The 17,984-nt window shown below is 38.2% G+C and overlaps 1 protein-coding gene across 1 annotated transcript; it reads left to right on the top strand.

Moving 5' to 3' along the window:
- The first annotated feature begins 15,765 nt into the window (after positions 1 to 15,765).
- Positions 15,766 to 16,722, top strand: LOC149820659 (nicotianamine synthase-like). Its single transcript, XM_089981840.1, has one exon. It carries the CDS (start codon positions 15,766 to 15,768, stop codon positions 16,720 to 16,722), a length of 957 nt encoding a protein of 318 aa, XP_089837966.1.
- Positions 16,723 to 17,984: the final 1,262 nt, after the last annotated feature.

The raw sequence follows: 17,984 nt of genomic DNA, 5'->3' as shown, positions 1-17,984 counted from the left end.
TAATTTTATTTTTTTTATAATTAAGTGTCTTGGAGTGTGTTTGGTGAGTTTTTGGGTGTCTTAGTTGAGTTTCTTTATATGTGTTAAATGTTGGTTTTTGTCAAAAAATTAGAACTTAAAGTTATGTTTTGAGTGCTTAAGTTAAGTCTTTATCGGGTCACTAACATAGTATAGAAATAGTTTTGTCTTTTGGGTTTTCATTTTATGTGATTGCAGGTAGTGGCCTTGATGAGCACCAAGGTGAACAAGGTAGTTAAAGTGGACGCACTCAAGTTCCTTGCACACAGGTTGAAGGAAGCTAGCTCACGATCATATTTAGAGTTTTTATAGTTAGGGCATTAGGCCATTTTTATCATTTTTGGGCTGTAATCCATTTAAATTTTGTTTTTGCTCCTGTTTTTGTAATAGGCTTTATGTGCATTTGCTTTCATATTTTTAAAAAATTTTGAGGCAATAAATAGTGTGATTTGTTTGGAATACTTGTTCTTATCCTATTTCCTTTGGTTCGACCCAGACTTCATCGCTTTTGTGTGAGGCGATTATTTAGATTTGGTGTGTAGTTTACACTTGATTTTTATTGAAAACATCTTTTAAAAAGTAGACATCAAATTTTAGCGTCATTGTTGGGGAACGACGATTAAGGTCTAAGTATTCACTTTATTGGCTAGTGTTTGTTCATGTTTACCTAGGATTGCTAGTTTGTTTTATTTATTACATAGGATTACTTAGTTTACTTCCTTGTTTTATATATTAAGAATGTTTAGTTTGCTTTGGTCAAATTAACTAGGATTGTTAGATCCATGTTTGGCTGTAAACTTTAGATCTATCTTAATTTTATTGCTTGGCCCACCTAAATAGGGTACCCAAACTATAGGTGATCGAGCATCTAGTTTGATTGTTGTTAAGATAACTCCATTGTTGCAAGTGCGTGGTTGCGTGTTTATTTACTTTTGTAGTACTTGCTTCCGTGGTTTGTCTTGATTACACTTGTACGTTAGGTTAGGTAGAAAGCCTTTTAAGGCACGCCGGGTCTAACTCAATAGTGTATGCAAGGGTGATGCCCTCTACGCCATGAGCTTGTTGATCTAGTCGATAACCCTGAATCAATTCTCAAGAGATTCTGTAGAGCCGGACCCATGGCGGAAGACCCCACCCAAATCCATCCTTTGATAGAGTACTTCATTTTTACCAAGTATACTCTCACCTCCTGCGTTGCAAGACCTAATATAAGAGTGAACTAATATGAAATCATGGCGATCGTTATTTAAATGCTCCCATCCTATTATGGCCTTATCAATGAGGATCTATACCGTCATCTCAATGAATTCCTAGAGATATGTTTCATTGTTAGGATCAACAACTTTAGAGATGACACACTTAGGCCAACTTTATTCCCTTTCTCCCTCAAAGACAAAGCCAAGTATTGATTGAAGTCTCTAGATACGGTTCAAATTACCACTTGAGATCAGATGCAAAAGGAATTTTTGAAAAATATTTTCTGATTGGTAAAATGAACCGATTCCGAAAAGTTATCACCAGTTTCAACCAACTGGAGGGAGAATAATTCCACGAGACTTGGAAGAGGTTAAAGGATCTTCTCAAGAAGTGCCCCCACCACCAGGTGCTTAAATGACAATTGGTTCAATACTTTTATGATGGGTTGACGAAGAAGAAGCCTGTAGGGGTACGTTTATGCTAAAGAGTGAGGATGAGGCATGGACGTTGTTTGAAATTCTGATTGAAAACTCTATGCACCATGCTTCCACTTCACGAGCAGAAAGGGCGACGCAGCGCCTGGGGATCCCAAAAAAGAGGGGATGTATGAAGTAGGAGTCTCCCTTGAGTTGCAATACAAACTTGATATTCTAACCCAGAAATTGGATCAATTATTGTCAAGCTCATCTCCAGTGCAGCAGGAGTGTGCATTGTGTGCTAGCCCAATATATCATATGGTTGAATGTCCATCCGCGCCGCAATATCTTGAGTTTGTTTAGGAATAGATTCAAGCGGCACAGGGTTTCGCTAGACCCACCAACAATCCATTCTTAAACACCTATAACCCAAGCTAGTGAAACCACCCCAACTTCTCATAGAGAAATTCATAAAACCAAGCCACCATTCCTGCCCAAACTCAGGCTCGACCAGGTGGCTACCAACAAGGCTACCAGATACCCACTCTTCCTCCTAGTCGGTCTTTGTTTATCCAAACCCCTCATCTCGAGACTTCAACAAGTCAATCTTTTGAGGAAAAGCCCATTCAAGTCTTTTCAGACATAAAGGCTAATCTAAACTCCTATACATAGTCGATAGTGAAGCTTGAGATTCAAATGAGATAGTTGGTCGATGCGTTAAGCAGGTATAGTGAAGGAGCTTTACCCAGTCAACTTATAGTCAACCCTAGAAGTAAAGAACCCATGCATTATGGCCTGCATATGACAAAGACTCACCAAGAGCAGGCCAAGTCTGTTATGACCTTCCAGAGTGGAAAGGAGTATCACCATATCCAGGAGATGACTGTGTAACCTAAGAGTTAGACTAATGACCAATCGAACTCTATAGAAAGGCCCAAAAAAAGTGGCAAGGCTCCTCAACCTGAGCCATTCACTTCATATATCCTTAGAGCTCCCTTTCCTAAAGCCTTAGAGAAGCCCAAATCCTTTGGCAAGCAGTGAATCAAGATGCAAGAAATGTTTGAGTTATTCAAGTACACATTAATCTTTTCTTGCTTGATGTCATTCAGGAGGTTCCCACCTATGTTAGCTTTGCATTCAAAAGAAAAAGTCTAGGTCTAATGTACCTAAGAAAGTTTATCTCACGGAATAGGTAAGTTCAGTGCTTCAGCACCAAACTCCACCTATGCTCAATAATCAGGGGCTCCCATTATCTCATGTATCATAGGGGACAACACTATCAAGTATGTCATGCTTGATCTTGGGGCAAGTGTTAACATTTTGCCAGGTTTCTTTTATGACACATTTGAGATTGGGGAGATAAATCCTACACCTATGACCCTGTAGCTTGCAGATCGATCCATAAAGGTCCCATAAGGGATTCTTGAAGATGTTTTGGTCAAGGTGGAGGACTTCTACTTTCTCATTGACTTCATTATTCTAGACATAGAGAGCATGGATCACGTTAGGCAGACACCCATTATTTTGGGATGACCTTTCTTGGCTACAGCTAATGTGTGCATCAATTGCCGCACTTGGGCTATTATGTATCCTTTGGCAACAAAAAGATAATATTGAACATCTTTAATGCTGCCATGGGGCTTGTTGGTGAGGATGCTTGCTTCCAGGTAGACATAGTCCAGGACTTGGTTGAAGCAGAGCCCTTTTAGGCATTGAGCGATCCACCTCAAGATGATGATGATGAATTGCTCAGAGAAGATAGTACATATATCATGGAAGAGTTATTCGTCTCACTAGGCAAGCTTAATTGGACCTGGAAGTTTGAGCCCTTCCTGAACTTGGCAGAGAAACCTGCCAAACCTTCAATAGAGTGTCCGCCTGAGCTTGAGTTAAAGCCTTTACCGACTTCACTCAAGTATGCCTTCTTAGGTGACAAGCAGATACTACCCATGATTATTGCTACAAATCTGACGCGCAATCAGGAGCACCAATTGCTTCAGGTCTTGCAAGTGCATAAAGCGGTGATAGGGTGGTTCATGGTTGACCTGAAGGGTATAGACCCTTCCTTCTGCATGCACAATATCATAATGGAAGAAGGTGCAAAACCCTCTAGAGAAATACAGAGGAAGCTAAAACTTAACATAAAGGAGGTGGTAAAGAAGGAAGTGGTTGGATGCAGGGATTAGATATCTCATCTCTGACAGTCAGTGGGTGAACCCGACTCAGGTTGTTCCTAAGAAGTCAAGACTCACCATGACCATTAATGAGAAAGAAAAAAGTGTCCCAATGAGAACCACTACGAGGTGATGAGTTTGCATCGATTACAGGAAGTTGAACGTTACAACGATGAAGGACCACTTTTCGTTGTCATTTATCGACTAGATTCTTGAGCGACTTGCAGGCCAGAACTATTTTTGTTTCCTGGATGAATATTCAGGATACAATCAAGTGATTGTACATCCCGAAGACCAGGAGAAGACTACTTTCACTTTTTCTTATGGCACCTTCGCCTTTAGACGTATGTCATTTAGGCTTTGTAATGCTCCGACTACTTTTCAAATGTGAATGATCACCATCTTCTCGGATATGGGGGATGACATCCTAGAGATTTTTATAGATGACTTCTTTGTATATGACTCTTCTTTTGAGGATTGTCTCCAAAAGCTGACTCGTGTACTTAAACGATGCATGAAGACAAATCTGGTGCAGAGTTGAGAAAAGAGTCATTTCATGATAAAGCAGGGCATTGTGTTGGGACACATTTTGTCCAAACGGGGTATTGAGGTAGATAAGGCAAAAGTGGATTCAATCGCCAAACTTCTCCTGCCTACCTCAGTGAGACAAGTGTGATCCTTTCTTAGACATGCTAACTTTTATAGACGGATCATAAAGGATTTTAGTAAGATTTTTAGACCATTGTGTGCATTGCTAGCAAAGGAGCACCCCTTTCACTTTAATAAGGATTGCATGAAGGAATTCTTAACTTTTAAGGATGCCTTTATTTTTGCCCCTATTCTTTGATCTCCAGACTAAGCATTGCCCTTTGAGATTATGTATGACACCTCTGATTACATGGTTGGAACCATTCTTAGGCAAAAGGTTGATTGAAAGCCCTATGCCATTTACTATGCCAGTAGGACTCTCTCTGATGCACAGTTGAACTAAACTAGCACAGAGAAGGAACTCTTGGCCATAGTATTTGCATTAGAGAAGTTTTTGTCATATTTGCTAGGCTCCAAAGTCATTGTCTACTTAGATCATGTTGCTTTGCGGTACCTGATGAGTAAGAAAAACACAAAATTGTGACTCATCTGATAGATTCTGCTATTATTGGAGTTTGATCTCGAGATTTGAGATAAGAGCGACAGTGAAAATATAGTAGCAGACCATTTGTCTAGATTGATTATAGATTCTTCTACTAATCAGGGACAAAATGATGATTTGTTTTCGGATAAACAAATCTTACATGTCAACAGTGTTGTGCAGAGGCGAAGCATAGTCTCAAGGTACTGAAGCACTGTAGTGAAGCATTTGCAGGTTCGAAGTGCACGCTTTGAGGCCCACTTCGATTATAAGGCGTATGCATCATGTATAGCCCACAAAAATATAAAACACGAAAGGGGAGGGGGGGGGGGGGGCTTTCTCAGCCTACACCTCTGTTCTCCTCTCCTCTCCTCGTCTCTCGCTCCCAACGCCGACGACCTTGCATCCGACGCCTCTCAGGGGAGCCGACATCGCCTCTCAGGGGAGCTGACACCGCCTCCTCCCTCGTGTTCCGATCAACACCGTCGGTGACCTCTAAGGTACGCACCTTCTCTACCTCTATCTACTTCTCCTTCTCCCCCCTTTCTTTTATGTTCGCCGGGAGGCCGACATCTCCCTGCCATGCCTCCCCTCTCTCTCTGATTGGGTGTTAAATATTTCTCTCTGTTTTGTCAAGGTGGGTCAATTTTCGTTAGATGGTGATTGAGTTCTTGAGTTTTTTGTTCTTTTGTTTCTGATATTTCTAATTCTTTCAAGTAATGTTTGATGAAAGGAGAGAGACCTATGTGATATTTTCTCAACAATAGTTGTTATTTTGAATTATCTTATGGTTTTCAAGGATAATTGGGTGCGAAAAGTTTCAATAATCTTTCCCATTTTAATGAGTGTATAGAATCTTAGATGATTGATAATCTTATGGTAAAACTTGTACAGGTCTTTTTGTCATGTTTCTTTTAAAATTTCTTACCATAAGAAAGGCTTTGTCATCCTCAGAATTTGTGTACATGACCATGCTTTCCTCATCAGAGCTATTATCATATGAGCGGATGTATAAAAGGTCTTTGAAACTCTTTCCTATAACCTATATTCAGTCATCTGTCATCAATAAATTCATGGTTGCAGATGGGAATAACATGATCACAAGAAAAATTAAACAAAAAACATGAAAATTTTGAAGAAATGTGAGCAAATAGTAGTTAACAACTAAGATGATAGTACCATCTGACCAAAAGATGATCAACTTGAAAACCATAAACCATAAGATAGTTCAACAGGAAAACATGAAGATGCCTGTAGTGCTGTAAGTTTTAAAAGAGAGAGTGTTTCTATCTTTTCAGCAAAATTTGTAATGAACAAATAAAAGTAGGACATCCAAACACAGTGAATTTTTTCTAAAATAAATATAAATGAAAATTGCATATTTATAGATACATCCAAATGCTACCTAAGTTGGCAAAGAAATAGAATACCCGTCGAATCAACTTTAGTTGATGAGAGGTGAACCCATTCAATAAAAGAGATGGCCGCATCTTAAAGAAAATAGTTTTCAGTTGTGTTTTGTGGTCACCAGAACCTTCTCCAAGTTGATCTGACCAAACTTGGGAAGCTAGAAAACTGTCACACCATTCACTAAATCTAAGCCTCATTCTCTTGGTGAAAAGAACATCGGTGGTTCTTATTAATGGTATATCTTTGACTTCTTTAGGACAATCACTAGATAGATAATCATCTGTGAGCTTGAAATGCTATAGACCATCAACCTCTTGTTCTCTTGATAAATATGCTATTCCTGTGGTCAACAAAGCCAGTGGAAACATTTTAAGTGCTCGACCATAAAGTTTCAAGATCCAGTTAATGAACTTTAAAACATCAGATATCATTCACTGCTATTGGACAAGGAATGAAGAGAAAGAAGCATACCCCGATGAGTGTGCACAACATAAATTTTACTGGGAACCAACACTAGTAATGAAGACATAAATTCATGAACAGAAAAAAAAATGGCCCTAACCAACTATTTATAAAGAAACAACAAACACCTAGCACCTTCCCTTATCTCCTAACCATCCTAACCACATAAAAGGAACATGGTTGCAGGTATTTTTTGCTTAATACTACTAGACGTGTCTCTCATTGCTTATTTATTAAAAAACATAGTTCAGATCAAATCATTTTAACTAGAAAATTTGATTTTTTTCACCACTCTGTCATATTTGCCGTAATCCCACATCAATAGCAAACTCTACTTTTCAGAGTTTATTGCAACTTGATGATAATCAGGAATTTCTTTTTGGGTATACCTACTTTTCACTCCATTGATGGAAGCAATTCAAAACCATGGTTCTTTATTTTCCCTTTTTTGTTCCATTCATAATTGTTGATGCTCTGTATTTTGTCGATTGATGGAACGTAATGATTAGCCTTAATTTTGTTTTTAACATTATTAATTTTTTCTAAGATTTTGGGAAGCTATTATGTTGCTGTTTTTATTTATTGTCCAAAAGAAACTGAGAAACACATTTCTGTTTCCAAGTTTTCCATTTTTTGATGCTTCAAAATTTACCGGATAGTATCTATCCATTTTCATGATCTATTTGATATTTCAAAACTTAAACAGGCAGTATCTTGAGGATGGTGCTTTAATCTTGAAAATGGATAGGTTACACGACAATCATGGCCTTTACTTTTATACAGATTCTGTTTCTCGTATCTTAATGATAATTTTCTAATGAGTTCTGGTTGCAGATGAGATCTTGACAAATTCTCAGAGTAAAATCAGTATTTGACCACATTTTTTTGGCCTATGTGGAAATTGTCCTAGGCAAGCTTCCAACATGTGTTGTTCTTTGAGAACCGGAATATACTTTTATTAGTTAGTTATTTTTTAATTGTTAATTGTTAATCTTTCACTTATCATATTTGGTTTGTAGCCAGATTTCTCTAGGTTATTCCATTGGATTAATTCACCAACTATCACTAATATTTTCACCATAATGCCACCTCATTGTTCATATATAAATTTTTTTCTTGATGAGTATTGTGCTTTAAATGTCAAGATGAATCCTTTGCATTTCTATATAATCTAGGTAAATATGGAACCTTTTACTTTGCTGTGATAGCATTTTCAGTCTTCCACATTTTGTGTTCTTCTATCAAAGCTTTCCCTGTAAGGCTAAACATTATTGTTGTTGATCACTTATGCCATTTCAACTACACTCATGGGCTTTTGACAATAACAGTCGTTATTCTTTATGAAGTTCGATATCAGTTGCCTAATAAAATAAATTTATGGTGGAACTGAATTGGAACTTGAATATCTGATTGTGGGATTATTGGTATTATCATCATATCATCTAGATAGGAGTAGAGTATGATGCTGCTATTAGCATTTTTCAATGACATTTAACCCTAATGACTTAACTCCTTCCAAATGGCCGAAGATTATGTCCAGTGATCTGTATGTGTAAGGTTTGATTGAACCCCTGATACAGGACTAAGAGAGAAAATGCATTGTATTTTGGACATTACTTTTAGGTTTATATTTTCGTGCATCACCTGCTTTCCAGTGTCACTACATATGCATGATAGAGGCTGATTGCTCATTACACACTTTCAAATCTGTGACAACTTGAAACAGTAAATCACAACCTCTCTCTCTCTCTCTCTCAGTGTTACAGCTATTGTGTATACTCATTTTGTAATTGTATGCATAACTGATTTTCACTCCTTATTTCATTAGTTTATTAATATTATATATTTTATTATTTTGATCATGAAGCTTACGCTTTAATGCCTCGAAACTTACGCCTTGCTTCATAACAAGCTCAACGCCTCACTTCGCCTCATCGCATTTAACAACCTTGCATGTCAAGCATCTACCTTGGTTTGCTTATATTACAAATTATCTGGTGAAAGCTCCCTGCGCATTGAAGCAAACCTGAGAGAGATTGGTTTATGGCACAAGTGAAGTACTATTTATGGAAGGATCCAGAGCTTTTCAAGTTTGGAGCAGACCAGGTTATTCAGAGGTGTATCCCAGAGGAGGACGTCGAGTCCATTCTAACCTTTTGTCATTCCCTGGCATGTGGAGGTCACTTCTTCAGTACAAAGACTGCAACCAAGGTCTTGCAATCTGGATTGTGGTGGCCTACATTTCATGAGGACTTGCATGAGTTTTGTCATAGATGCTTGCAATGTCAGCGATTAGGGAACATGTCCAGGAGAAACATGATGCCCTTAATCCTCATTTTGATTATTGAGATTTTTAATGTTTAGGGGATAGACTACATGGTCCCTTTTCCACCATCGTTTGGTTATATGTATATCTTTATTGTGGTAGACTATGTCTCCAGGTGGGTGGAGGTTGTGTCTACCCAGACCAATGGTCATAAAGTGGTTAATTGTATTAAGCACAATATAATAAGTAGGTTTGGAGTTCCACGTGCCTTGATCAGTGACGGGGGTCAGTACTTCAAGAACGTATAAGTTGATTACATCATAAGATAGCTACCCCCTATCACCCATAGACTAGTGCCCAAGTTGAGGTCCCCAACAAAAGAATTAAGAGAATCTTGGAGAAGATGGTTCGACCAGACTATAAGGATTGGTCTCAGTGATTGGACGATGCCTTGTGGGCCTATCAGACCGCTTACAAGACCCCCATTGGCATGTCTCCCCACCGTTTGGTATTTGAGAAACCATGTCATCTCCCTGTTGAGTTGGAGCACAGGGGCTATTGGGCAATCAAAACTTTCAATTTTGATTTGACCCAGGCTAGAAAAAAATGCAAGCTACAACTAAGCAAGCTCGAGGAGCTGCGAAATGAGGCATATGAGAATGCCAAAATCTGCAAAGCTCGAACTAAGGCCTTTCATGACAAGCATATTCTTAGGAAGGAATTTGAGCCTAGGCAAAAAGTTTGGCTTTTCAATTTGCGGCTTCAACTATTTCCACGAAAGCTAAGGTCCATGTGGGATGGCCCGTTTGAGATCCTTGAGGTCTTCCCTCCATGGTGCAGTCACTTTGAGGGATCCCAAAATGGGTGGGGATTTCAAAGTGAATGAGCAAAGATTAAAGCCCTATATCTCGGGCCTCACAGATGGACAAGACATTGAGTCCATTGTTATGATTGACTGCAAGGGCTAGTAGTCTCTTTGTCTGGCTGTCGACAATAAATACAGCGCTTCATGAGAGGCAACTCATAGTAGATAGAATTTTGTTTCTTTCTTTATATTATTTATTTTTGTCATTTATATACTGACTACTCACCTTGAGTTTTGAGTGTTTATGAGCATTTTAGGTAAATCTAGTGGATTTAATAGGGTCGGCATGGTTAAAATGAGTAATATGGACTCCTAAGAGCATTGAGCATACCCAATCGTATCTATTCATTTTCCTTTTGTTGCTTTTCCTTCATAGTGTGCATTGTCACGTATATGTCAGCCTCATCTTTTCATGGCATACCACTATAGATAGTGAATTTCATGCATGGGGGAGGGTGTGATACACTTGAAGCATACTTGCCATTGTATATATTGATAAAATCTAAAGTTAGGTTCTGAGATGTACATTTGAACTTGTTTCATTTTTATGCTAAGGGTTAAAAGTAGGTTAGACATTTTGAATGCCCTACCCATGATTTTTCTTAGGCAAATCGGATTGGAATTGAATGTCTATATATATATTTATGATATTGTATACTCTGAAGTGCTGAAGTAAAGAAGATTATGACCCCTTGAAAAAAAATATGAAATACACTAAGATAAAAATACAGAGCACTATAGACCATAAAATTGCATACATAGTAAGTCATGTGACTGAAGTAGATGGGTTCAGGCACTCTACAAAGTGTTTGCATTCACACAGAAAAAGGAATAAAGTGGAACTAAGCCTTAGGCTTAGTCAGTGGTCGTAACCCACTTGGTTCGAGTAATTAAGTCTGATGAATGCTCTGCACTTGGTTCCCTAAGGTCATTTGACCCGGGAGCTACCGGGCCAAAGCTCGGTACATGGACCATGTAGAAAGCCTAAAGAACACTGATATTGCACAAAACATGGGGGAAGCATATGCGGCAAAAGAAAAGGGTCAAGGTGTAATCAGTTGACATTGAGGTGTTTATACGAAGAGCATATCTAAAACTACTTAAGCATTCAATTGTATTATGATCTTCATGAGTATATGATAGATGATAATTTTAATTACATGTGTCTAAAGGTTTGTGTTATGGTGGCTAGTCACTATGTTAAACAAGCTCCAATGACGCATAAGATGAATGATGGTGTAATGTATACTCTATAGACCTATGTTTTAAATCAAATATATACAAGGCATGGATGTTTGTGGGTAGCATCACTGCAAACCCTCATGAAACCTTACTCATCCACAAAGATAACCTAGGGGTTTAAAGGGTTTGTTGCATGTGATAAATGCAACTGTGATTCCTACGAACTTAAGTTAGGCTAGTTAGTTGTTTTGATTATTTTATTTGCATTTTTTTGTAGTTTAGAGTAGTTTGCTCGAGGACTAGCAAACATTAAGCATGGGAGAATTTGATCATGCATAAATTACATGTATTTTTATACAATATATGCATGAATTTCATTAATTTTAATGTTAAAATACCCATGGTTGATGAATTTTGGTGTTTTGTATGCAAGGATTTTTTGGTGCAAGTTTCATCTAAATCGGGTGCAAGTCGGGCATTCTAGGGTTATTTCAAAGCAGTTGGAGCGAAGATTCAAATTTTACTCCTCCAATCTTAAATCCAGCTGAGAAAAGGTTAAAAAGTCTAAAATAGCCTTCCATAGGGGGCACTACCTTAGAATTGTCATGAAATAATGGTATTTGTAGTGTAGTTTTAAACATTTTCGCTCTCTCTTTCTTCTTCTTCTTTCTTCACTTCTTCCTCTCCACATGAGTTTCATGTGTAACAGACATCTGGCATCACTTTTCACATTGTGGGCAACCTCTGAGACATAGCACTATCATAGGGGAGATCCGCTCTTTTGTCAACCCAATCCAAAATTAGGAACCGCCGCCGGTAAGTTCTTTCTTCTACCCCTTCTTTAGGTTTTTAGGATTTCTTGCATGTAGATCAGATTTTGTTTTATTTTTCTTTCATATTTAGATTTACTCTCTATGATTTTTGTGTTTTAGGTTTGTTTAGGATCGTTTAGACTCATTGTTTTATATTTAAAAATTTTTATTTTTACCGGAAAACTCTTTTCTTCATCAGTTGGATTTTTTGTATCAGGCCTGAATTTTTGGTCTGATGAACAAACTGTTTCAACCGATCCAAAAGAAGTTTATAGCTAAAATTTTAGTATGTGTTAGTTGTACGTGTCTAGAGTATTCCTTCAAAATTTCAGCTCGATCCGACTAGGGGTTGGGATTTTAAGGCTATTTTATCGAAGCCAATTTTCTGGCTTTGAAGAAATGCGACCTTCAGTTCTGAATTTTCTGGTTTGATAAACAGATTGTTTCGGTCGATCCAAAAGGAGTTTATGGCTGAAATTTTAGCATGTGGTAGTTGTACGTGTCTAGAGTATTTCTTTTAAATTTTAGCTCGATCTGACCAGGAGTAGGGATTTTACAATAATTTTACTAAAGTCGATTTTCTGTTTTTGCAGTTTTAGTTGCAGCTACTTTTAGAAATTATTAATTTTTTTATAATTAAGTGACTTAGAGTGTATTTGGTGAGTTTTTTTGTGTCGTAATTGAGTTGCTTTGTATGTGTTAGGTGTTGGTTTTCGTCAAAAAATTGAAACCTTAAATTAAGTTTTGAGTGCTTAAGTTAAGTCTAATTGAATCTTTGTCGGGTCACTAACATAATATAGAAATAGTTTTGCCTTTTGGGTTTTTGTTTTCTGTGTTTGAAGGTAGTATCCTCGACGAGCACCAAGGTGAACAAGGTGATTGAAGTGGATGCACTCAAGTTCTTTGCACATAGGTTGAAGAAAGCTAGCTCACGGTTATATTTAGAGTTTTTATAGTTAGGGCATTAAACCATTTCTATCATTTTGGGGTTATAATTCATTTAGATTTTGTTTTTGCTCGTGCTTTTGTAATAGGTTTTGTGCATATTTGCTTTTGTATTTTTTTCAGTTTTGAGGCAATAAAGAGTGTGATTTGTTTGGAATACTTGTTCTTATCCCGTTCCCTATAGTTTGACTTAGACTTCACCACTTTTGTGTGAGCTGATTATTTAGATTTGGTGTATGATTTATACTTGATTTTTATTGAAAATATATTTTAAAATATCTTTTAAAAAGTAGACACCAGGCCCCACAACATCCCGTTGAAATACGGGATTCACTTTCAACGAAGAAAAGGGCCCATGTTACCAACGGGAGAAAGAGGTTTTGCTTGTCAAGGAGGAGGAGCTAGTGCACTTCAACTTGTGTTGAGACGTTGCAAGTCAGAATCCCAATGGTATATGGTTGTATAACTGGCAGGGGTCTGCTTAACCCCAGCTTTCTCTGTCAAAAAAAAACAAAAGGGCCCGTGTTTTCAATGACAGCCCTCCTTTTCAGCGGAAACGAAGTCCAACATGGGTAGGTGTTTGACTTAGTTTCCGTAGAGAGTCTTCACGGGGAGGCCATTTCTTTGGCACACAAACATGCCCTAAGTGGTTACGTTGGAAAAGGGTCCCATCATTTTTTGTGGCAGTTTTTCCTGCAAGTATTGTTATACCTTGGGATAATACACATATGGCAGCCCGTGTTTCAATGGGAGCCCACCTTTTCAGCTGAAACGAAGTCCGACGTGGGTAGGTGTTTGACTTTGTTTCCATGGAGAGAGGGGGGGGGGGGGGGGGGGCGTTTCTTTGGCACACAAACATGCCCTAAGTGGTTATTTTGATAAAAGGGTTCCATCATTTTTTGTGGTAGTTTTTCCTGCAAGTATTGTTATACCTTGGGATAATGCACATATGGCTGCACTTCCAGTGTTTGGCTTGACTATTGGGCATCACCAGTCACACAATGGATTATAGCATACTGTAGCCAATGACAAAGCATCTTTAGCCAAACAGTAAGCTTCATTTAGATCAAATGCAGCATGCCATGAAGGCCATATTGATTCTCTCAAAAGAAACAAAAAAAAGAAAAGAAAAAAGGAACACATTAAAAAAAATGAAGGCCATGTTGATTATTTTTATATTGTTCAAAATGTCCTGGAAGCTTTTGAAATCCTCGAAAGCTCACTTCTAAGGTGTGAAACCATGCACTTCTTTCATGCTTCAGAAACCCACTTATTAAATATGGAAAAAGCCTGTTTTCTTATGAATATCATTCAATCTTTCTTGATGTTTGGAACAACGCTTTAATGTTAGGAGAGTAATATTTTTATTATAAAACTTATATAATCAAATATTTTATGGAAAAAATATTAAAAGATGCACTTAAAAAAGCAGTAATTCATTTAGTTTTCTATCACTTTTTACTCACTTTAATTATTGTTTTTTTATCACTTTCCCTTCTTTTTTTTATGAGAAGCAGGGAAACCACCTTTGGGATTAGAGGTCTAGTCGCGCTGGCTATGCTTGCTGTACTTACGGCTATTGTCCCAATGATGTTAAAGCCTTGGTGCACCCCTTGCTCTCATAGTCAACTTGTTTTGGCATAAGCAAGGGGCATAATACCCTTCCTATCCATAATGCGAGGAGCTGACATCGGTGAGAATGGAACCCTGACCACCCGCCTAGTAGCAAAGGCTCCCTTCCACTATGTCAAACCCCTTGGGGCTCACAAGAGAAAATCTGTCATGATAGGGATGAGAGAAAAGCATTTCCATCACCGATAAGTCACATATTGCTTTTCAAAAAGTTGCCAATTTGGGAATAAAATGGAATAGGATAGAAAAGGGAAATCCAACGGTTGGAGAAAATCTTCTAAAATTGTATAGAAAACATTGGTCACAATCAATTGCGACACCTCCACTATGAGTGTCTCAAAATTTCTTCCGGAAAAGGCAGCCTTGCACACCAATGCCAATGACAATAAACAATTGTGAAAGGATATGGCTTTAGTGGGAGAACATTCATATGCAAGAGCACATTATTATATGGCTCCCCTTCCCCTATGTCATTCAATGCCTTCACTCACTCAAAATGTATGTACTATTTAGAAGTTCTAGTGGAAATAATGTTACTTTACTGGAGAATGTCACACTATGACAACATGAAACCCTAGATTATTTGGTAATTAATGAGATAATTAATTGGTCCTTTGATTGGTGGATGATCGTTTAACATCCTACATGACACGACACGACATGACACCTAGACATGTCATGTGATATGTCATGACACGTTAAACATTATTTTAGTAACCTTTTAGTATTTTCATAATATTTTCAATATACAATCAATACTTATGTATTAAAATATCGAAAACTATGTCCTGATCATGTCCTAGTTTTCAAAAAAAAAAATTGTATTCATGTCTCATATAAATATCGAGTCCGTGTCTATGTCTGTGTTAGTATTCATATGACAGATGACAACATGAACCACTAATTAATGCATAAATATTAACTATTGAACAACTAGATCATGTTTTCTCCAACGAACCACCGGTGGTCACGTGGGTCCACAGAGAGCATAAAACTAACCAGATCTTTTTCATTCAAACAATAATGGATTAGCAAAATGTCTACCATTACACTATTATGGTGGACTATGAGGCAGTAGGGCGATATGACAAAGAATCAAGTGCTACCACTAGGTCCTACCCCACAAGCCTTCTTAAATAGGACCCTCTTGGTTGGGATGCGTATTGTGACTTGCGAGTCTTCTTGGTCCTGAAGTCCTAACCCTTTGCTTCTGTCAGAAAAAAAAAAGGGTCCTAACTCTTTTCTCATAGTGTCGACATGGGTTTCCATGAAGATTCATTGATAGAAACAGTTTGTGAAATCTGTGTTGACATCTCAAGACTAGAGTCTCTCAAGCCTTCAATGGATGTCAACATTTTGTTCACAAAGTTAGTGTTGACATGCATTCCTCCTTGTTCCATTGATGTCAACAGGCTGAGTAAAAGGGTTCAGGAGATACGTTCAAACCTCATCAAGCTATGTGGGGAAGCAGAGGGCCACTTAGAGAGCCATTTCTCTGAGATCCTTGCTTCTAATTACACTGAACCTCTAGAGCACTTAACTATATTTCCTTACTACTCCAATTACCTTAAGCTTAGCCTTTTAGAATACAACATTTTGTGCCAACATAGTATCAAGGTCCCAAATTCCATAGCTTTTGTGGGTTCTGGGCCTTTGCCTCTAACATCAATTGTTTTAGCATTGAATCACCTGAAAACCACTGAGTTTCACAACTATGATCTCAACCTCGAAGCCAACTCGCAAGCGAGTCGGCTCGTTTCGAACCATCCTGACCTGTCTAAGCGTATGTTTTTCCATACTACTGATATCTTGGAGACTGGTAATTGTCTAAGAGACTATGATGTTGTTTTTTTAGCAGCTCTAGTTGGTATGGACAAACAAGAGAAGATGAAGGTTGTGAGCCACTTGGCTAAGCACATGGCCCCGGGCTCGATACTAATGCTCCGAAGCGCTCACGGCGCTCGAGCTTTTCTCTACCCTGTGGTTGATCCATGTGAGCTCCATGGATTCGAGGTTCTCTCGGTCTACCATCCAACGGATGAAGTCATAAACTCGGTCATCATTGCGAGGAAATCCGATACCGCCGATCACAACATGGAACATACTATCGGACACATGATTCTTCCGAACAAGTGCTCGGAGATTCAAGCTTTCAATCCACTCATCCATGGTGGCATAGTGGAGGAAGTTGCAGTTGAAGAAGGACTTTTTTGATGTTTTTCCTCGGAGGAGTTAGCATGTTTTGCTTACGACCTAGAGCTTCTTCCCTGTTTAAATAAAGACTTGTTTTTTTTATGACAAAGGACCTTCTTAAGGACCACCGAGGTGCTATCCCATGTGGTAAGAGGGGTCCTGTGCCAAGCTGAAGGCCCAGGTTCAAATCCCTCTGACACATGGGGCTTAAGAGATATTTGGTCGGGGTCTGCCTAACCCCAGCTTGCCTATCAAAAAATAAAAACTGAACACATATCGCTTAATGGGCTCGCCTTCCTACTAAGCAAACTTCAGTAGTCCACTGATTCCCATGTCTTACAGTGATAAAAAGTTGCTTGTTGTGTGTCTTCAATCTATATAGTCATTGGTAATCTTGCATGCTTTCTGCAATCTATTCTATCAATATAGTCATTGATAATCTTGCATTCTTTGTGCATATAAAACTACTGATCAACAACATGAAAAATTATGCTTGTTGTGTGTCTTCAATCTTTAGTTATTGGTAATCTTGCATGCTTTCTGCAATCTATTCGATCAACATATAGTCATTGGTAATCTTGCATTCTTTGTGCATATAAAACTACTGATCAACAATATGAAAAATACAAATCAGAGTTACCGGAAGCTTCTTAGATAGGTACGTGACGCAGATAAAAGTAGAATGTGATCCAGGTCTATATGATCCATTTGGATCTCGCTCTGCTTAGCTTGAACTTCAATGAAAAGTATGTAGGAAAATGTAAGGGTGCACAAGAAAAGGAATTTGTTGTCTTGTGATAATGCATGGCTTGCATGTGCGTTACGTATAACACAATGGTGGTTTAATAGAAATAGTAAAAAGTAAGGTGCACATTATTAATGTCGCATGTAACCATATGACTACTTTACACGTGCAAGAATCCTAGCGTATGTGAAATGTGGCAAGTTTTGGATCTATAAGCAAAAGGTAGCTAGGGAAAGAAACCCCATAAGAGAGGGTTTTTCATGACAAGATCATGTTTAATTGAGAAACATTAATCGTCAAAAATCTCTTCTTTTCACAAGAATTGGGTGCATTTGATTGCTTGGATCTTTTTTTTATATATTTAAACGGAAAAGCCGCCCTCAAGATCAGAGACCTAGTCGCGCTGGTGCTGTTATGATCACTATCCTTGCGGCGTAAAACTCTGTAGGCTTACCCCTTTTCCTCAGGAAATCTTTGAGCTCGAGCAAGGAATGATGCCCATGGGATTTGAACCTAGACCGCCTGCCTAGCAGCTTAG

Source organism: Nuphar pumila, chromosome 12 (assembly GCF_984573655.1).
Source record: "Nuphar pumila chromosome 12, dmNupPumi1.hap1.1, whole genome shotgun sequence".
NCBI classification, from domain to species: Eukaryota; Viridiplantae; Streptophyta; class Magnoliopsida; order Nymphaeales; family Nymphaeaceae; genus Nuphar; species Nuphar pumila.
Note: the sequence above shows the minus strand (reverse complement) of the source record. Positions and strands in the feature narration are given on the sequence as shown.